This window comes from Colossoma macropomum, unplaced genomic scaffold (assembly GCF_904425465.1).
Source record: "Colossoma macropomum unplaced genomic scaffold, Colossoma_macropomum, whole genome shotgun sequence".
In the NCBI taxonomy this organism is placed as follows: domain Eukaryota; kingdom Metazoa; phylum Chordata; class Actinopteri; order Characiformes; family Serrasalmidae; genus Colossoma; species Colossoma macropomum.
In genome coordinates, this window is record NW_023494802.1 from 9,981,231 (window position 1) to 10,000,925 (window position 19,695).

The following is a 19,695-nucleotide window of genomic DNA, read 5'->3' on the forward strand; positions in this document are numbered from 1 at the left end:
GCTCTGCATACTTTGTTAGCCCTCTTTCACTCTTTTTCAGTGGTCAGGACCCCCACAGAGCAGGTATTATTATGGATGGTGGATCATTCTCAGCACTGCAGTGACAATGACTTGGTGATGTTTTAGTGCATACTGTGCTGGTAAGAGTGGATCAGACACAGCAGTGTCGCTGGAGTTTTTAAACACCTCAGTGTTTAAAAAAATATCCAGCCAACAGAAACCTGTGGGGCGTGCCCTGTGACCACTGATGAAGGACTAGAGGATGACCAACACACTCTGTGCAGCTACTGTCTCTAATTTTACATCTACAAGGTGAACCACCATGGTAGGTGTAATAAAGTGGACAGTAAGTGGACGCAGTGTGTAAAAACTCCAGCAACACTGCTGTGTCTGATTCTTTCATACCAGCACAACACACACTCAGATACCACCACCACGTCAGTGTCACTGAAGCGCTGCAAATGATCCAGTACACAAATAATACTACTTCTGGGTCTTAACCACTGAATAACAGGATGAAAGGGGGCTAACAAAGTATGCAGAACAACAGATCTACAGGCTACAGACTGTAACTGTAGAACTACAAAGTGCTCCTTTATGGTAAGTGAAGCTGATATAATGGACATGAAGTGGTTTAATGTTATGGCTGATCAGTTACTGTTATCCAATCATAGCCTCTGACAGCTTCCTGAAAAGCAGTCTGAAGGAAACAGGAGATTAGAGGTTAGTCATAGCTGGGTAGCACACGTTTAATGGATTTGAGCATTTCAGAGTATGTTATATTTATGATCAAGTGCATGTTAGTACTTCACATTTAATCCTTAATTCTTTTACTTTCGGACAACAAAGAGACAAATGGTGGCTTACGAAATCTAGTTACACCATAATGGAATAGATGTTAATACTTAACTGCTGGAAGTAACTAGTAAGTAGCAACTTTTAGGCATCTTTGTTCAGAACAAGGTGCTGGTATCTGTGTCTCAAAATGCGCTTACAACGCGGACATTTCTCTATTATTTTCTTTTCTTTACTATTTAATCATTTTTAAATGTGCTTATTGCTGTTGTGGTCGGTTTTTGGTTTCAGCCAGAACCGTTACTATCCACCTGCATCACTACGCGGTGAAGTAGGCACTAGGCATCTCTGGCTAGTTTCCCGTCAATACATTTCAAAATAAAAGCCTCATACAAGCAAGCCATTTGTGCATCTGAAAGCAATTTAATTCAAATTCACAAATTCACTTTATGCGTTTATTGCACAACGGGAGCTTTCACTGAATAATCCAATAGTTTTACTATTTCTGTGAAATACATGCTTCTAAAGTAAGATATGGAGCAGAAAATGACCTTCCATCGTTTCCATAGACAGGGCATAGAAGTGCAAAACATCAAACTATCAGGTTATTGCGTAGATATGAATTCATATGAATTCATATATTCTCAAAAAAAGGGTTGTATAGAATTTTTTACGTCTTAACATGACAGCTGTCACCCTGGTTATAAATGGTCAGAAATCTGAAAAAAAAAGGATTAATGCATTTATACAATATACATTTAAGAACAAAACATTACTTCAAAAGTATTATAAAACAATGTCTCGTCCCAGGAGCTTTAAGAGCTGCAAAATACTTCAAATGTCTGTTTCCCATTCCTACCGCTGTGAACAATTATGATTTGGCAAATTTCTCTAGAACTGAGCATTTCACATCAGAATGACTTTGCTTACATATCAACTATTTAATTTTACAGATGTTTTAAATGGAAATTCACTCTAAACAGGTGAACCCTGAGTGAAACGCAACAGGGAATGGATGAAAGGCAGGAGCTTTTATTTTGAAAGAAAAAATGGGAAGTGCACTGCGCTCTGTTGGTAGCACCAAACATATCTTTGTGATCACCTTTAATGGAAGAAAAACGTGTCATGAGCACAAATTTCACCGTTTATCTTAACGTGACTTCTGAACTGTGTTGTTATAACCGCCCTTAGTGCTTCACTGAGTGATGCTGAATTGGTATGCATAATAATGGGCGGGTCCCCGTTGCCGCGTGTGACGTCACCAAGGCTGCTGTGTGTAGTGCTGGCTGAAGAGAGAGAAAAAAGCGAGTAAAGAGGGGGATGGGGAGAGAGTTGTTTTGTGTTGCATTCCTGCAGTGTGAGCTTGACCTTTGACCTCGTTGTTGTGTCCTCTTCTCCTTGCGTTCCTAAGCGAGGGTGGATTTTTTTATGATTATTGTCCTGCAGTAATGCCCGACGCGCTGCTCTGTGCTGCTCGGTTTGCGCCCTGTGCGTGTTTACTGGTTAGCTGCGGGGGAAGCGTACAAAAGACTGGCGCTGTTTAAGGCGGCAGCTAGCAGCAACAGAGCCATTTAAGGGGGTTCAGTTTCGTTTTTTTGGCACGGAACGATTCCTTAACGTTTAAACGAGCCTCGCGGTGGGAGAATAACGTAGGTTTTCCATCTGAGCGAAGGCGGACATACGGAGAGAGAGAGGGAGACTACTGGTACTGCAACAAGCTCGCTTAGCCTGCCGTGCTAGCTCACACGTTTTCATATCCGCCGACTCGACTCGGGCAAGGCTGCAGCGAGCAAGCAGACGCATCGGCAAGACCAAGACCGAGGAAATGAAGGACAAACAGAAGAGAAAGAAGGAGCGCACGTGGGCAGAGGCCGCCCGTATGGTAAGCTAAACCATATTCGTACATTATTGTGGTAGAAAATATAATATTTGTGGTTTATCTCGGCACGGAGGAGCGGACAAAGCTTCTGCGGCGGACGCTCGGGCTGTTCCCGCAGAGGGAGTGCTCGCACGCCGCATCGTATTATAACCCACAGCCCTTGGCATATTAACGGCTTTTTTAATAAAAACAAAAGCCACGCGGTTAAAATAAGCTTATGTAGCTCTCTTTTGGCCTGCACGTGAATGAAATGACACAACTTGTAGCTTAGCAGCGTTAGCACTGCTAGTCGTTTGACCCTTTGTTTGCAAGACTAGTAAATAGCTAGCTTGCTAATGCTAAACAACGTATACAGCTAGTAACAATATGTAGCCATTGGTTGCACCAAAGCTCATTAAAAAAACGAAAATCGACAGTTTCAACCGTAAAATGTGTCATTTGCTGCAGGCCGTTTATTTCCACATGCTAAGGTGCTACGCAGTATGTCTTTCTTAGCTTCAGCTTAACGCAGTGTGCAGGAGGGAAATAAGACGTTGCACAGTCCGTACATGTGTGAAAAATGCGTGTCGTCAGCTTCAAGCACGTAGATTTGTGGTTCTTTCGTATCAAGGAAATTTACTTCACTGCAAAGGCTGAAAGAGATTAACTGTGCTGTTGCAGCAGATGCCCCCTCACACATTTTGTTTTATTTAAATGAGCGTGGAAAGCCTTTTTCTACTGGCACATTACCTAAACATGCATACACTGAATTCTACAAATTAAATGCACATTAGATGTGCAGTGTTGTTCATAGGTCTCAGATTGATTTAGAGGAAATCCTGTTATGTCTGTTACTCTGCTCATCTGTCAGCAAAGCTAAGCTTTTTTTGGAGCAATGGCCTAAATTTCCATTCAAATAATTCTTAGTCAAAGCCGCAGGACTGCAGCTGACAAAACAGCAGCTACATGCAATAACTTGCATTACTGTTGCAGGTTAAAAGAGACCTAATGACATCAGGATCTGGAGGAGACGTGCTTCCTGTTTCAGAAGCTTTCCAAATATTGGGTGGCAGAAATCTTTTAGCTAGGTCACTGAAGATTGGAGGATTTTTTTAACCTTTGTTAGACTGTTTAACCTCTCTTGATCTTGCTCTGGTTTGTTAGAAATAGATTTATTTCAACTTTCAATTTGAATCGCTTTAACCCTGTTTACTAGCCCTTCGCTGAGAACTTTTTCTTTTTCACATCGTTATGTTTAGCCTCTGTATCTTCCCGAGCAGTGAGGTACAATCCCTCCAGAATGTCAGAAATGACTGAACTCCGTTGCAGTTGGTTTTGTAGCATGAGCTGACTTAAGTCTGAAATCTAAAGCCACATCGTGTCGGCACAGCTGGTGTTATCTTGTGGCGTTTGCTGCTGCGGCTCTAGGGTTACCGTTTAGGGTGGGGTGCAGCACTAGTGTTTGACTGCTTCCCCACATTTTGTCCCTGTTGAGAATCTTTAGGTTTCGTTAGTAGAATGGGCCATAAAGGAAAGCGTAAGTGCTGGTGACCAGTAAACTTTTAAAAATAAAAGTGCCAAAAAGGGTATATTTGGAGCAGCGCTTTAAGAGAACCACTTCTCATCATTGAGTGGATGGATCTTTGTAGAACTGTTATGGAAATTAAATGTGTGCTTTAAGAACCTTTTTAACATTTACAGAACTTCACATGATGTGAAAGTTCTTTATCTGTTAAAGGGTTTTTATTCTGGAACAGTACATCAGTCAAGAACAGTTTAGTAACCTTTTAATTTTAAAACTGTAGTCTTACTTCATAGCTTTACCTTTTTTCAACAAATACATTTGATTGGAATGCTATCATGTAGGAGGAGTTCAACACTGAGGGCAAACAGTACAAGAAAACCTCTTAAAGAGCTGGCGTGTTATGTGCTGTAGTGATTCAGGTGGCAGGTATCAGCTGGTTTGTGAGGCACCAGAAAATGATCCCACCCAGCAGAAAATCCAACACTCTAAAGCGGATGCAGGGTTAGTACACTGTCTCTTCCTTTCACGTGTAGGAAATGAGGAGAATAAAGCGTGCAAAACTACAGGTTCACATTTTAGTTCAAACAGTACACACATCTACTCAGCGTGTAAAGCAGTGTAGCTGTAGTGCTCGGCTAAACTCAAAAACATTTATAGACGTCACACATCATGTTCATAAAAAGCACTGGCATAATAAAATGGCTCAAGATCAGGTATAAACGCCTTATATCTGTTTATCATCTAAAATCACAGTTTTATTTTCCTGTTTGATAAGATACAGGTGCTTTTTAATTCCTCTGTTACTCCACTGGTACCTGCTGCTATGGCCAGACTTCACATTCACCTGATCAGTCATATGGCTTCATTCTGTTGTGTGTGTGTATGTGTGTGTGTATATATATATATATATATATATATTTTATTTATTTATTTATTTATTTATTTATAAATAATTTTTTTTGGCAGATACATTTCCATAGTAATTTTGTCACTTTTTTGCAGCACAATCTTATCCACTTTTAGTGATCGTAATCTTGTTTGATACATGCAGTTCCCATCAAGTCATTTTTATACGATGTGTTAAAACACACCTAAAAGTAAGTGGCTGGAAATCCAGCTATAGATACAGTTTCTAATGGCTGTTTGAATTCAGTCAACAATGCAATAAGCAGGGCTCTGCAGTGACAGTTTGGAGAACCAGATCTAGCCTGGTCAAACCATACACATGTTTTTAATCAAACACTGTTGGCAGTGGAGCACGTTGTCTACCCGTTGTGGTGTTTCTGTAATGTAAAGTTGTATGACTGGCTTGTATGTGTATATATGTACTGCCTAGTAGTGGCACACTTCACAATACTCCACAATCTCATGATAGTAGTAGACCCAGTCTTTGTCATTTAGAAAACCTACAATGCTTTTTCCTTTTATTGCTTTATCAAAGAACATTTTGTCCTCATTAGTGCAGATGCGGGGTGTGTGTTTGTCGTCGCATGGCAGGATCTGGGTGGGGCACCCCCCCCCCCCTTAACCACTGCTAAAATTCATTCCGTGGAAAGGGACTGCATGTTTGTAATGACAAACAGCACTTCAGAGGCATAGAGGCATTACAACCACTTCACGAAACGGAGGCATGCTGTTCAGACTCCTCCAGAAGGTTTAGGCCTTTGTTCTCAGCCTGAAAATTTGGCAGATTTACTGTGATTGTTACACTTTTCCTTTTTGGTTTGATGTCTCATGACTGAGCATTGTTCAATATCACAAACAGTCCCAAATATTTTTGTTTGTATGACCTAGATATTCTTTACTTCTGCCTGGGTCCTCTGATTCTTCATTTTGACATTTGCTTTTACCTTGTACAGCAGCCACAGAATGGCAAAAATGCTTTAAAAACAGCCCGAAACAAAAATGACCTCCATGTGAGATTCATTGTTAGCCTGTTTTAAATCCTTGTCTCTTATTTGGTGCATAATGTCTGTTCATTCATCTGTTGCAACTTAGACTTAATAATAACACATTTTACTAATGCATTTCAGTGTGTTAAGTTGTTAGTGTATAATAAACGTGCTGGGGTCTTTTTCCTGAGTGAATGAACTGTGATTTTGTGTAGTTTGCAGGCTGATACCAAGAATTGCAACATTTCCTTCTTCTTTGTTGTGTTTTCAGCTTTTTTGGGGTTTCATGTTTTTTCCTGTAGTTTTTGTTGCTGACATACCATGTAAGTGTGTCTATGGGTCTTTATGCTGCGCAACATTGCTTTCCATTCCATTTCCTGTAACAGTGCCTTTGGTTTCAAATTCAGTGTAGCACACTGAATAGTTGCTTTTCCCATTATAATTATGAAGCAGGAAATTGGACAAGTATATTAGGTCTGTCACTGTTGATTATTTTTAGTAATCTAGTAAATATGTTGTAAAATTAATCAAATTATCACATGCACACAATTTATAATAGAAAACATTTCATTTTACTTAATGTGCATAAAATTCATAACTACAAATGTAGGCATTGTTGTGAGATCCTGCTGGTGTGGGTTTCCTCTTTTTTTGTGATACACAAAGTGATTTGAGTAAAAATAGTTCCCAGTTTTGGAGAATGTTCAGAATGCTGAACATGGCCTTATAATGACTGTGAGAATGTAAGAATTGTAAGAATTTTAATTGTTTTGTTTTTTTTAAGTTGTGTTAAATTAAATATCTCATAACTAGCAGTTTCAGGCAGGTAAATGCAGTTAGCCAAATGATTAGACAGAGACAAAATTTGGCCATGAATGTATAGACAGTATGCGTAATACCATACTTTCATATTGTCAGACTAGTATGTGTGACATTCATCTGCTTAGCAGTGGATGTGTTGGTTTTTGCCTTAGATTAACAGCCAGGAAAAAGTGTGCATGCATGTAATAACAAAGAAAAGAACAAATATGCAACTCCTAGTTTTAGTTCAGCGTGAGTGCCGAATACACAGCTGAATGTGAGACAGCTATTAGAGGAATAGCATGTTGCCAGTTGCTACTGCCAACAAGAACCAGGTCTCGATTTAGAGCTGACGTATGTGGTTAGGGTAAGCGTGTTCTGCAGTGTGAGCCTATGTATATTCTGCCAGTGAAGTGTGCTTCTCCTTTTCCTGTCTCCTTCCCTCCGTAAAGGTTCTTGAAAACTTCTCTGATGCCCCCATGACACCTAAACAGATCCTTCACGTCATCCAGACGAAGGGACTCAAAGAAATGAGGTTTGTTCTTAATGTGCAACTTAGTACAGACAAATGTTCCCAGATATTTATAGACCTGCATTATGTTATCTGTGTTCTACTTTCATAATAAATAGATTGACTGACTCTTTCCTTTTCTACTCTCTCTTCACTTTTTGTTTGCATCACCTACCACCGTCTGTGGAAATAGAAGGTAAGGTACTGTGAATTATGGAAGTTTTTAAAGGGAATACTCCTGTGGTTTCCATCCTAATCTCTGCCATAGGCATGTGCTGAGGCAACTGCCCATTTGCTTCTATTATAAGGGTGTTTTTTGGGTCAACGGGTTTTTGCTTCTTTTCTAAGCACATAATTGTCCATGGTCATCGACTGTGGCCTACTGATGCAGTAGAGATGGAGATTAGGGTGAAAAAGACTTGAGTATTTCATGGACTAAATTGTTTTACTGTCATCACCTGCTTCTGCGTTAACTCGTTTCGCTATGCTGTTATATATATCAAAACTGACTTTTCTCTCTATCACACAGTGGCACTGCCCCGCTGGCCTGCCTGGTCACCATGCTCCACTCCCAGGTGAGAGGAGACAGAGTTAAGAACAGCATCTTCTTCAAGCTGCCAGGAAGGATGAGCCTCTTCACCCTAAAGGTAGAAAAGATGCACTCGCTCTCCCTCCCACGTACCTTCACTCGCTCAGTTCTCTGTAGGGCTGTACAGTGTGAACAAAATATTAATATTGCACTTATGTTACAGTACCTTGCAGTACATTAATGTAATTCTCTGATGCGGTGGTTGCAAACCAAAAAAAAAAAAAACAGAGGGCCGTAAGCTAGGTGATCTTCTCCAAGGGTAGCTGATTGAGAAAATGCATGGAAAGTGTCCCATGTGTATTTTAGCTTCATAAAGTTGATCATCTAACATTTTACCAGGAGTTGTTATATGGATATATATGGATATATATAAATATGGGGGAGAAGTCTCTTTTTCCCCAAGCATGAATTTTAACTGCATAATGTGTAGACTCATTTAAGCATTTCTTGGTCAATGTTCATTGTTAATTCTCCTGTCACATATAGTGTGTGTGTGTGTGTGTGTGTGTGTGTGTGTGCTTGTGCGTGTGCGTGCTTGTGCGGATTGCATGAATGCCTTCAGCAGAACATGCACAGAAAGACTTCTCTTGAGCTATAATTGGTTAGGAGCTCACATCACACATTTAAAAACATTGTGGTTGGTTAGATGGATGAGCACATTGCAGCATTCTGTCATATTAGTACTGCGAAGGCCAGTATGCCAAGAACGTTTAACAAACAATATATTGTCGTAGTGTTATCAGTTATGAAGTTGTTGTATTGTATTAGTCTTGTACATACCAGCTGTTGGTACTCTGTTCTTGCTCATCTCTGCTATCTCTTACACCCAGAAAAATGCCCTCCAGTGGACAAAGAACCCAACAGCATCTGAGACCAGTGACCCAACTGGTGCATCCACAGCTTCAACCACAGGCTCAGTCGGGGCAGCTGAGGGGGTGGAGCAGGAGAGTTGTGACTCCACAGAGACCGCCGCTGCTAGTGGTGAGAATGATGGTGTGTAAAACTCTGCTGATTGGTTCATTTGTCCTTATTCAGTGTAAGCCTTTTTTTCTTCTTTTTTCCCCACCATTGCTTCATTTAGCCACTTGAGCTGTGGCTGAATAGGTAATGGGTGCTTATGAAACCCAAATGAAAAACACAAATCCTTCCATACAAAAAGTCTCGAAATACAATGCATTAAAACGATCAAAATGATGATTAACATCAGGTGCTTTTAGCTTTGAGAACAGAGGGTGCTGGGGAAACATTGATTTTTATTTATTTAATTTATTTTTTTTTATTTATTTCTGAGGATGTGTGGGTTGCCATGGATACTGCAGCAGCACATGACACCCAGCAGTGACCTAGATGAGAGTGGTTTAGAACATGTGTATTTAGTTGTGAGAAAGAGGAGGAGAGACTGCTCTCTAAAGGGGACATTTGGAGCTGAATTACAGAAATGACTTGCATGTAACTTAGAGGGACAAAATGTAATTTAAAAACATGTACCCAAATCTGAGCATTAACTATTAGACTTGGCGCTATTAACTGTTCTAGTTATGTATTTGCAAGTTTTTGTTTTCATATCTGTCTGAATGATGTTGCTGTGGTATGATTTATCACAGTGCCACATGCTCTGATCTTCCTGCTTCCTGGTCTGTGAGCATTTGTTGTGCACAGTATCTATCATTTTGCTGTAAGGTGTTGACTGAGGTGGTGATTTAATTTTTTTATTGGCTTGTTTTATTGTTGAATGAAGTGGCAGTATAGCATTTTTTTAAGGGACACAGATATTGCTATATATATTGCAAGCAGTGAGCTACTCTGATAAGTAGTGATGCACCAAAATGAAAATCCTTGACTGAAACCAAAATTCAGGATGTGGGGACCGAAAGCTGAAACCGAGAAAAGCTGAAAAAAAAAAAAACTGAACTTTACTTAAAATAACAAATTGTTACAGTATGTAGACTATAGCATGTGCCATGAAATCCAGCATCCTCAGCAACCGAGAACAGTTGGTCGTTCAAGACAGTAAATTTTAATTATTTATGTGCATATACCTCACACTCTGTCAGTGTCATTTGTTCGGGTTTTGTTTTGTTGGGTAATTTCAAGAACTGGCTACAGATGGCATTGTCGTGCTCTCAGGGACTTTCCTTTCTGCTTTGGTTGTTTTTCTGTTTTCTGCATATTGAGTGGGATGTTGTTTTCAAGTAATATGAAATCTGTTTGAGAACTTCTTGGGCACTGTATCCTATCTTGATTCTCAGAATGAACAGTGATTTTACAAACTGCTTGTCTAATGTTCTTTGTAGCAACAGTATATTAGTGCCACATGGTTGACATAATCATGGTTGATGTGCTACCACTCAAACTGTTTGAATGCATCTGGGCTGACCAGTACAGGAGAGTGAAGGAATTTTCATGAAAATGATTTAAGGTTGTAGATTCTGATGCTTTGTGTTTAGGCTTTGTTTAATCTTCGTTTCTTTTTTTTCTTGTCAACATTTTTGCCCTTTTTATCCCCTCTTTTGGCCAAAAACAGAAAGTGCCATTTTCGGTGGCCAAAATTTAGATGCATTCCTACTTTTAAGGTGATATTTGGTTGATTAATTTAGAACTGAAACAAAAAGCTCTTTTTGCTGGTTTTGCTTCATGTTTTAGCCTCCGTGGACGAGACTTCCTCCAGTGCCTCCTGCTCCACAGAGCCACAGACACGACTGAGTCGATCCTCACAGGTACTTCCAGTGCCTTATGTCATGTGATACTTTCATTACCAGGTATGCCTTATTCAGGAGGACATATACAGGATATTCATGCCTCCCATCACTTTCACCAAAGAGAAACCTTTTTCACAATTGAAGCTTTTCAAAAACATTCCAGCAGCGACTAAACACAGATTTCACCTAGATTTGATTTCCATCCATGCAGTCACAAAGGTTGGTGTCTATTATTGATCTGTTAAAATGCTCCTATGAATGTGTGTCGATGCGTTGACCAGTAGAATAGAGTAAGAGTAATACCATTTTGACTTGTGCTTGTGATTTGGTTAAAATTACCTGTAATGCTAATTGGTTTTTCTCCTGTAATTTCTGTTGAACGAATTTTGTTGAGACTATCTGATAGCTTATTATAGATCATATTATAGATGAATAGTATTGGTAGATATTTTGGACATTTGAGTCCAGAAACGTCCTTCAAGTATTCGTAGCTTTTGCCAACCATCAAAATCGTTTTCATAAATATCTCAAAGACTGTTCATTTAAGGACTAAATATTTTTTGTTTGTCTTTTTTTGTAAATATGTGTTTGTTTTTGTCACTCTTGCAGTCAGGGAGACAAAGGAAGAAAGCTGTGATGATGCCTCGTGTGGTTCTTACTCCACTCAAGGTCAACGGCGAACACGTACCATCAGGTTACTGGTTTTTCTTTGCCCTTCCCTCCCTTCTTTCTTCCTCCTTTTCCTCCCATCTTTTTCCACTCTGCAGTGGTTTGTTTGCCCACTCCCCCTGACTGTGGATGCTCTATATCTGAGTGGTCTGACAGTGTTCGTAATTTTACGCACCAACACTCTTTAATCATTTATACTGCAGTCTTCTCAAGAGCAGTTTCCCCACAGTTCTGTCCTGTTGGCAGCCTCTTTTATGTCTGTTGGTTAACACTAAAAACAGCATCTCCTCAGAAGGCACTGACTATTTGTAGCTTGCTCCCTACGTAAAAACCAGTGTTTCTGGTCATCAGCCCTGCTCTCTGTCCCCTGGATATCTGAACCCTCTGCTTTGCGTTTGCACCTTCACTCCAGATATCCACTCACCCTTCTTGCTCTCTATCTCCATGCCTGGGACATCTGTCCTTGTGGCTTTGTGTGTGCGCACTAGCCAGCACTTTTTTGCCTGCTGCTCCAGCCTCTCTGGTCACTGGCCTCTCTGCCTGTGCTGCCCCTCCCACACTCACTCATTCTCAGAGTCTCACCAGCCTCCCTCCTCCCCTCCACCTGTCCCCTCAGGAGCTGCGGGGAGGCGCAGGGAAGGGTCTAGGGGGGGTCCAGGCCCGACACTTCGAGCCCGCTCCGAGCTGGGCTGGAAACGCCCCCAGCACTTCAAGAGCATGCGTGGCCTTCGCTCAGGTACAGAGGAGGAGACCCAGGGATCCATTTATTGGTCATTGCTGCTTTCATCTTAATCAGGAGTCATCTTAATCTACTACTTTTCTGTCCCATCCATGTAAATCAGAGTTGTCCAGTCTGCAAAGTGCCAGTGTGGTTGCAGGCTTTCTTTTCAAAGAAACAAGTGCACAGCTGATTCAGGCAGTTGGTCTCAGTCTTCAAACAACTGATCATGCGTGCTTCTGCTTGGTTGGAATGAAAATGTGCAGCCACACAGACCCTTTGTGGATATGACTGGACACCTTTGATGTAAACTATTCAGCCCCACTTTCCAGGTTTTCCATGGGGTGAAATTTATAGGTTGATAAAAAATGAAGCTAGAGTTTGCGTCACTGAACAGGGGTATGCTTTTATATATATCTTTTCCTTATAACAATTTGACAGGTAGCAGTTACAATGGGAAATTGTCATTTTTTTCATTTTTTCCCCCCATTTCCTTTGGATTTACTGTTTCTGAGGTGTGTGTGGACAGATTGCAATGTTAGTAAATGCAGATTCTTCTGCCTATTGATGTTTGTGCTTGTCTGCTATGTTTGGTGCTAATTAAATCCATTTATGTTGGCTGTGTATTGAATGCAGGGCATGTACTGGCTGCTTTATCATTTTGCAGTGTTGGACCTTCACGCTGCTGTATTTTGTTCTGATGATGAAATGTTTCTGTAGTTAGACAATATAGCTCTAAATGTAACCTCAATGTAAGCACTGAAATATCCTAAGTTTATTGAAGATCTTGATTCATTGCCTGTTTTGAGTCTTGTTGAATGGGATATTAGCACCCATTAATCTTGACACACATTTATGAAGAATCCAGATCTGCTGAATATTTTCTGTAACACTGTGGCTATATGATGTGAAAACTATCAGAAAGAAAGCACTTGGCCTTAAGCATTAAAATGGTGCCTGCTGTTCCTCTCCGCAGTGTCCCCTTGTTAAAACAATGCCATGTTTTGTCATTGTGAAATATTTGCTTTTTCAGTTATCCTCATTGTTTTGTGCATGTATACTAATCCCAAGTTTGAATTTTCAGGGCCCATGAAGAGGAATCGAGGTGGTGTGGAAGTAGACTTTGAAACCCCGGGTTCAATCTTGGTCAACACCAACATCCGTGCGCTAATCAACATGCGCACATTTGCAGCGTTCCCTCCTCACTCCCAGCAGCAGCTCCTCCAGCTTCTCCCAGAGGTGGACAGACAGGTGTGTGGTTAATGCTCTGACTGCCCCTCTCTGCAGTGTCTTACTTATTTCTGACATTGGTGAAATAGTGCTGTGTTAGTGAAAGACTTTTTTGTGTCCCCTTCTTCTTGATCAGGTTGGTCCTGATGGTATGGCTCGACTCAGTAGTTCAGCACTGAATAACGAGTTCTTCACACATGCCTCTCAGAGCTGGAAAGAAAGACTCGCTGAAGGTGAGGATCACCTTGAAACAAGAACATGGTTCCTTTTTTAGATTTACTTCTAGAGGCTTGCATGAACTGTTACATATTTACATACTCAAACAATAGTTGTGGAAGACAAATACTTACAATGCCCAGATTGTATTTCTGAGCACTTTTAGTAATGCATTCACTAATCATGTCAGAAGCTAGAAGTAATATGGGTATGTTGCTTCTTTTTCGAAGGTGAGTTCACACATGAGATGCAGGTTCGCTTTAGACAAGAGATGGAGAAAGAAAAGAAAGTGGAGGCATGGAAGGAGAAGTTCTTTGAAGAGTACCATGGCCAAAAGTAAGTTTAAATGACATATTTTTAGCATATTCTTATGCTGAAAATGTATCATGACTTGTTCTAAAATGCTTTGCTATTGTTTTCTTGTAGATCTGGCTTGACCCGTGAGGAGGCATTGAAGCTCACAATGAGTGATGCAGGAGATGTTGCTGAAGCCGTCCTGGGTGCTGACACTGCTGCTGTGGCAACACCGAAGAGGAGAGGTGTTGGAAGGAGACGGCGGGAGGGACGTATCAGAAGACGTTCCCGTGCTGACCTTAGACGCAGGGCTCGGCGTCCACTTGGCAAGACTGCTCCCGCGGCAGTGGTTGAAGCAGAACAGGCGGAAGACCAAGCTGCTTCAGATTTGACAGCCACAGCTGCGTCACCTGTCCCAGAGACAGCCGCGGTCCAAGGAGAGATTGTCCTTCCAGCAGATTCAGAACCAGAAGCCACTGCAGAAACCATTTGTCCAGAGGCAGCCCCTTCCCCTGTCCCTGCATCCACTCCAGCTCCCACTTCTACAAGCTCAACCTGCGACGAACCCGAAGCTTCCACCCGCCTGCTACCTGAAGTTGTCGAGCCAGCCGTTGCCTCAACCTCCTCTCCTTCTTCATCCTCTTCCTCAACATCTTCCTCGTCTTCTCCTTCCTCCTCTCCCTCCTCCACCTCTGATCGGCAGGGTGCCTTTGCTACCAGCTCCGACTCATCGTCATCCTCCTCCTCCTCCTCCTCCTCCTCAACTGTTGCTGTTGCCACCGACCCGCTTGATGATGGAGCCTCAGTCATCACCACTGGCACAGCAGGCACTGGTGCCAGTAGCAGGGAGAGCAGCCCAGCGGCAAGTCCTGCTACAGCCAGCCCCGCCATTCAGCTCAAGGATCAGAAGAGGAGACCCGACGAGTCCCAGGCCTACACCAGCTTCCCCGAGAAAAGGGCGCGGCTGGATGAGCGTCAGTCCTTTCGTAACACAGTTGACTGTGTGCACTCAGAAAAGCCACAGCCGACAACAGAGGAGCCCAAGGTCCCGCCAATCCGGGTATGATAGATTTGTTTGTAATTTCTTTAATGTTTGCCAGTTTTGGCAAAGATCTTTTGATTCCAGGGGAGTTTGTCAGTTGTATCAGCAGTAATAATATGGGGAATGTGTGTATCTTTTACACTGTTTTGACCTTATAGTTATCATTCTTTTGATTGAGGGTAGACTTTTTTGATTGCTTTTCTAAAGTGACATTATTTTTTCCTGTTCTTCTTTGTCTTTCTTCTTTTTTCTCTCTTTTTCCCCCCCTTCTTCTTTCCCCTTCTTCTTTCACTTTTTTCCTAGATTCAGCTCTCCCGGATCAAACCGCCCTGGGTCAAAGGGCCACCAACGTACCAAATCTGTCCTCGCATCGTGCCCCCCAACGAGGGGTCGCGGCGCAGTGGGACGGGGGCGCGCACCCTGGCGGACATCAAGGCCCGTGCCCAGCAAGCCCGTGCACAGCGGGAAGCCGCTGCTGCTGTTGCAGCCACTGGGGACGGGGCAGGGCCTGGGGGGGGCGGCCCGGGGGGTGGTACTGGGATACCGGATCGCTCCAGCGGGAGGCGTTCGAGAGAGCACCCGGGTCCCGTTGAACCTGGAGGAGGAGGAGGAGGAGGAGGAGGAAGACGAGGAGGAGGAGGAGGAGCAGCAGCAAGAGTTGATGTGGAGGAACAGGAATCGCCTGCGAGCTCTCATTCGTCTGGAGCACAACTACAGCTATCCAATATAGAAACTACAGAGAAGACCCAAGCTTCTACCCCACAAACAGTACCATCTCCATCCTCTGTATCCTCCAACCCGTCAGTGCTGCCATCTGAGTCACCTAAAACCCCCACACTCTCGCCACCTGAGACAGACAGTCCGGCCTCCCAGGACCAGGTGGAAGAAATCTGTGGCGTGGAGGAGGTGGCTACCTGCTCCAGTGATAAAGCCTCTGAACAGACCTTAGACACTCCAGTGCCTACCCCAAGTGAACCAGAGTCTGTAAGCAGTCACCAAGAGGCCAGGGGTGAAGAAGCAGATTCTAGTGACAGCAGAACAGTGACTCCCAGTTATACACCAGTGCCCAGTGAAGCAGTAAATTTGGTTCCCACGTCCATACCTGACTCACTACCTAGGTTTGGTGCTCAGGGTGTGGATGTTAACAGAACCTTAGCAGTGTCATCTCAATCTTGGGAAGGTAACCAGAATCAGAGTGAACATCGTTCTGGCGCTACTGGTGTCATCCAGCATGGCTCCGATGTTAAAGGCTCCAAAGAGACTCAGGTTACAGTCCGAAATGGTTTTGTAGAGGGTTCGGACGAACGCGCAGTTAGAGAGAGAATATTGCAGGAGCATAAAAATGGAGAGGTTGAAGCTGATGGTAAATATGGAACAAGCTATGAAACATCTCTCCCTTGTCTACCAGATACGACTAGAGAGGACGATAATGGGATGCACAGTGACTCCACAGAGACAGCGTCAGACTTTGAGAATGAAACTCAAGAGGATGACCCAGTGGACTGGCATAGAACAATGGACCATAATGGAATGCAGGCTCAGAATACAAAGTCCCAGAATCAGCCTGTCATTCATACACAAAGTCGAATTACCTCATGCTCTTTGAGCCCTCCCCAGCACCAGCAGCCAGTTATTCAGGCCCATGTCTCTAACCCTTCCCACAGTCAAACTGTCATTCAGGCTCGTTTCCCCAATGGCATGCCAAACCAGCCAGTAATTCAGCCCCAAAAGCAACACACAATCCGCCATGCTCCAGAGCAAAATTCCGGTGCTCTTACCCAGGCCCATGTGCAATCATACCTCACACAGGGAGAGAGAGACCAAAGCAGAGCCCAAAATCTGAATGAGAACAGCAACGGTGGCAAGCCATTTATCCCAGCAGAGGATGATTCTAAACCATTCAGCAGAGGGCCTGCAGATGATGCTGGGTTAAAAAACTCTGCTGCAGTTCATACTGTCAAGAGAATTCAGAGTTCTGTTCGGCCTGTGTCATCTGTAGAGGCTAACAACCCTCTGGTTACCCAACTTCTTCAAGGCAGCCTGCCTTTGGAGAAAGTCTTACCCCAGCCACACTCAGTAAGTAAGCTGGAGATAAATCGTCTCCCAGGGGCACCGTCAGGCCTGCCGCCTAGCCGACAGCCTGGAGGACATCTCAGGAACCTGGCTCCCCGGTTCAGAGGACCAGCTGAGACAGGAGGCCCTACGGAACCTGTTGGTCCAGAGTTTCAACACAAAGCCCCTTCTGCTAGGGTGTCCCCAGGGCCTGGTCGGACGTATGGTCCCTCACCACCCGGCACTGCACAATCTCGATTGGCTTGCTTGTTTGAGGAGGCCAGCTCCCGTGGCACAGTTGTTCAGCAGTTCGTTCCCCAGCAACCAGGAGGCACTGCACCTCCTGGTGCGGTACCGGTCATTACCTCGCTGCCCTCCACCTCCTCTTCATCTAGGCATCCAATGGACATGAACTCTCAGAGTGCTCCTGGAGCACTGGAATCGGCTGTTATCAAAGAGCACTCCACAGCTCAGCCTTCACGGGCTGTAACTCCAGAAAGGCCAGCTGGTTTTCAGCAGCACTCTAATAATCTGCCCCAGCCCATGTGCAGAACCACACCTGATGCTCCTTCTCCTCCACATGGTGACCTTTGTCCATCTGAAGTTGTACCTACTGTTAAGATCAGCTGGCGTCCATCTAAACCCCAACAACCCCAACCTCAGTCCTATCAGCAACAGCAGCAGCTGTCTCATGCAGCTACTGTGAAGAACGAGGTCTCTACACGCCCCTCCTGCCAGCAAGCTCTCACCAAAAATTCACAGGCTCCAATCAGTGGCAATGGCTCTGTTGTTGTAGTAACCAAAAAAGAGCCTCAGAGCTCCATGGACAGTTATGTGAGTGGTGGAGGGAGTGGGGGAGCAATGGAAGGACTGCTTAACATGGAAATGTCTCTTGCAAGAATGGCGAAAAAAGAGCAAGGCAAAAATCCTTACGCTCGCCAGACAGACTCCTCAGCCTCTCCAGTCTCCTCCTCCTCTTCCTCTCCTTCCTCTACCTCTGCCTCGTCTCTCCCATACCATCTGTATGGAAAGCTTCCTAAGCTGCAGCAGAGTGGAGGTATACTGAGTGGAAGCACTGGAGGGTCCTCATCTGGCTTCAGCTACACAGCTAATGTGTCTGTGGTGGACAGTAGTGGCTTCTCCCGCAGCATAGCAGATAGCGTGCTGCAGCTACGGCCACGTGTTGGCGTCGGGGGCGCTGGAGGCCAGGGCACTACGCTTAGCATCCAGGCATTTGCTGACACTGCTGCAGAGGAAGTGGCCCTTAAGTGTTCCTGCCGTCTCAAGGCCATGATCATGTGCCAGGGGTGTGGTGCCTTCTGCCACGATGACTGCATCGGCCCCTCCAAACTCTGTGTTTCTTGTCTGGTGGTCAGATAGTGTGTTACAGCACCTCCAAACTGAGCCTAAAAGGTCAAAGCAAATGCCTTGGCCTCCACAGACTTTGTCTTCTTGGCCTGTGGTCAGAGGAACTTTTGGACTCAAGTGAGCAAAGAACAAGAGGTAGGATACAGGCCAGTGTTTTGGTGATGGTCAAGGCAAAACAATGGGGCTGGAAGATGCCCCGCAAGATGAAATTCAGTCTGTATTTTTGCTTCATATTTTTTCTATTGCTGTTATGATGGTGTTATGATGTGTATTATGGTTATTGATTATTATTATTATTATTATTATTATTATTATTAATGGTATTACGTGAATTTACATGGCACGGTTGATTGTAGATTGTGCCTTTTCTTTACACCCCCCCACAAAACATTTACCTCATCTACTTGACACCAGTCATCAGTTCAGTGTAAAAATGGTGGTGTTCATGTTTGCGTTTATCTCTCTGAAAAAGAGTGGAGAGTTATGTGCGTCTTGTCTTGCAAAGAATTATTTTTTTAAATCATTAAACAAGCAGATTACTTTTTGTTATTTTGTAAGTGCTTCCTTTCCTTTTTTTATTTTCTTATCCAAAGTGAAGTCCAGTCTGTACTTGGCGGTTAAGCACAGTATTCTAATCTAATAAAGCTGACACTGAGCAGATTCCTTCTTACATTTACTTTTTTTATGGTTTTATGCTAAGCTTCTAAAAACTTTGAGTTAGTGTTGATTTGTTTGGGAATCTCTTTCTACAGTTCGCTTAACGTTCTAAAAGTCTTCATACTTTGCCAAGCCCCATCTTTTTCTGCGTAATAGGACTGTATAACAGATCTCTTATTGATCAAAAGCATGCATTTGGCCTTAGAGTTTTAAGTATTATGCACATTGCTTAATCAAACATTTTATTCTAGTTTCACATAACACTACTCAGTGAGTGCACTAACCAATCAAGAATTATGTGCATGCTGTACATGCATTCATCAGTCCAGCTGTTTATGCAAGTCGTCCTTTATTTTGAAAACATATTACCACTCACATAGACATGCTGATATTCATTACTACGGAATTAGCAAAATTGAATCAATTTGTTACAGCAAATTCAAAAAGTAAAATAATTTAACATACTCAAATTAAATAAGCTAAATTATTTGATACAGCAAGAAGTGAGTGGCTTAGGTGCCTTATGTTAACATTTTCATTTTAGTTAATTATCAACATTTATAAAAGTGCAGTGTTTAAAACAAAAGCTGTTTAGTGATACAATTTAATACTCTAGCCACGAGCTAATATAAGCCCCAAGCTCAAACGCTTGACGGTACAATGATGCACTGATATGTTGTGTAGTTACAACATATTATGCAAGTTGTCCCTTATTTTGGAGAAATGTCACCAAACCTGCCAAATGTTTAGTCATAAAACTTAATTTGCTGATTTTCTTT

At 43.0% G+C, this 19,695-nt stretch overlaps 1 protein-coding gene across 5 annotated transcripts; it reads left to right on the forward strand.

The window, feature by feature from the left end:
- Nucleotides 1-2,048: 2,048 nt before the first annotated feature.
- On the forward strand, nucleotides 2,049-18,919 carry asxl1 (ASXL transcriptional regulator 1). Of its 5 annotated transcripts, none has more exons than XM_036590805.1 (13): nucleotides 2,049-2,677; nucleotides 7,324-7,406; nucleotides 7,576-7,578; nucleotides 7,912-8,029; nucleotides 8,802-8,964; nucleotides 10,615-10,688; nucleotides 11,280-11,364; nucleotides 11,956-12,075; nucleotides 13,142-13,308; nucleotides 13,424-13,520; nucleotides 13,734-13,839; nucleotides 13,930-14,857; nucleotides 15,143-18,919. In XM_036590805.1, exons 1-13 carry the CDS (start codon nucleotides 2,621-2,623, stop codon nucleotides 18,269-18,271), a joined length of 5,130 nt encoding a protein of 1,709 aa, XP_036446698.1. In that variant the 5' UTR covers nucleotides 2,049-2,620; the 3' UTR covers nucleotides 18,272-18,919. The 5 variants fall into 5 exon arrangements, with proteins under 5 accessions (XP_036446698.1, XP_036446699.1, XP_036446700.1 ...); XM_036590806.1 differs by having other exon boundaries at nucleotides 15,149-18,919; XM_036590807.1 differs by having other exon boundaries at nucleotides 8,802-8,952.
- The last annotated feature ends 776 nt before the right edge of the window (nucleotides 18,920-19,695 follow it).

What these genes read in the sequence shown, in the direction of transcription:
- asxl1 (XM_036590805.1), top strand. Translation starts at nt 2,621, where the DNA reads ATGAAGGACAAACAGAAGAGAAAGAAGGAGCGCACGTGGGCAGAGGCC. An exon ending in GACTGAGTCGATCCTCACAG is followed by an intron (nt 10,689 to 11,279) that starts GTACTTCCAGTG and finishes TCACTCTTGCAG; the next exon opens with TCAGGGAGACAAAGGAAGAA. An exon ending in CGGCGAACACGTACCATCAG is followed by an intron (nt 11,365 to 11,955) that starts GTTACTGGTTTT and finishes CTGTCCCCTCAG; the next exon opens with GAGCTGCGGGGAGGCGCAGG.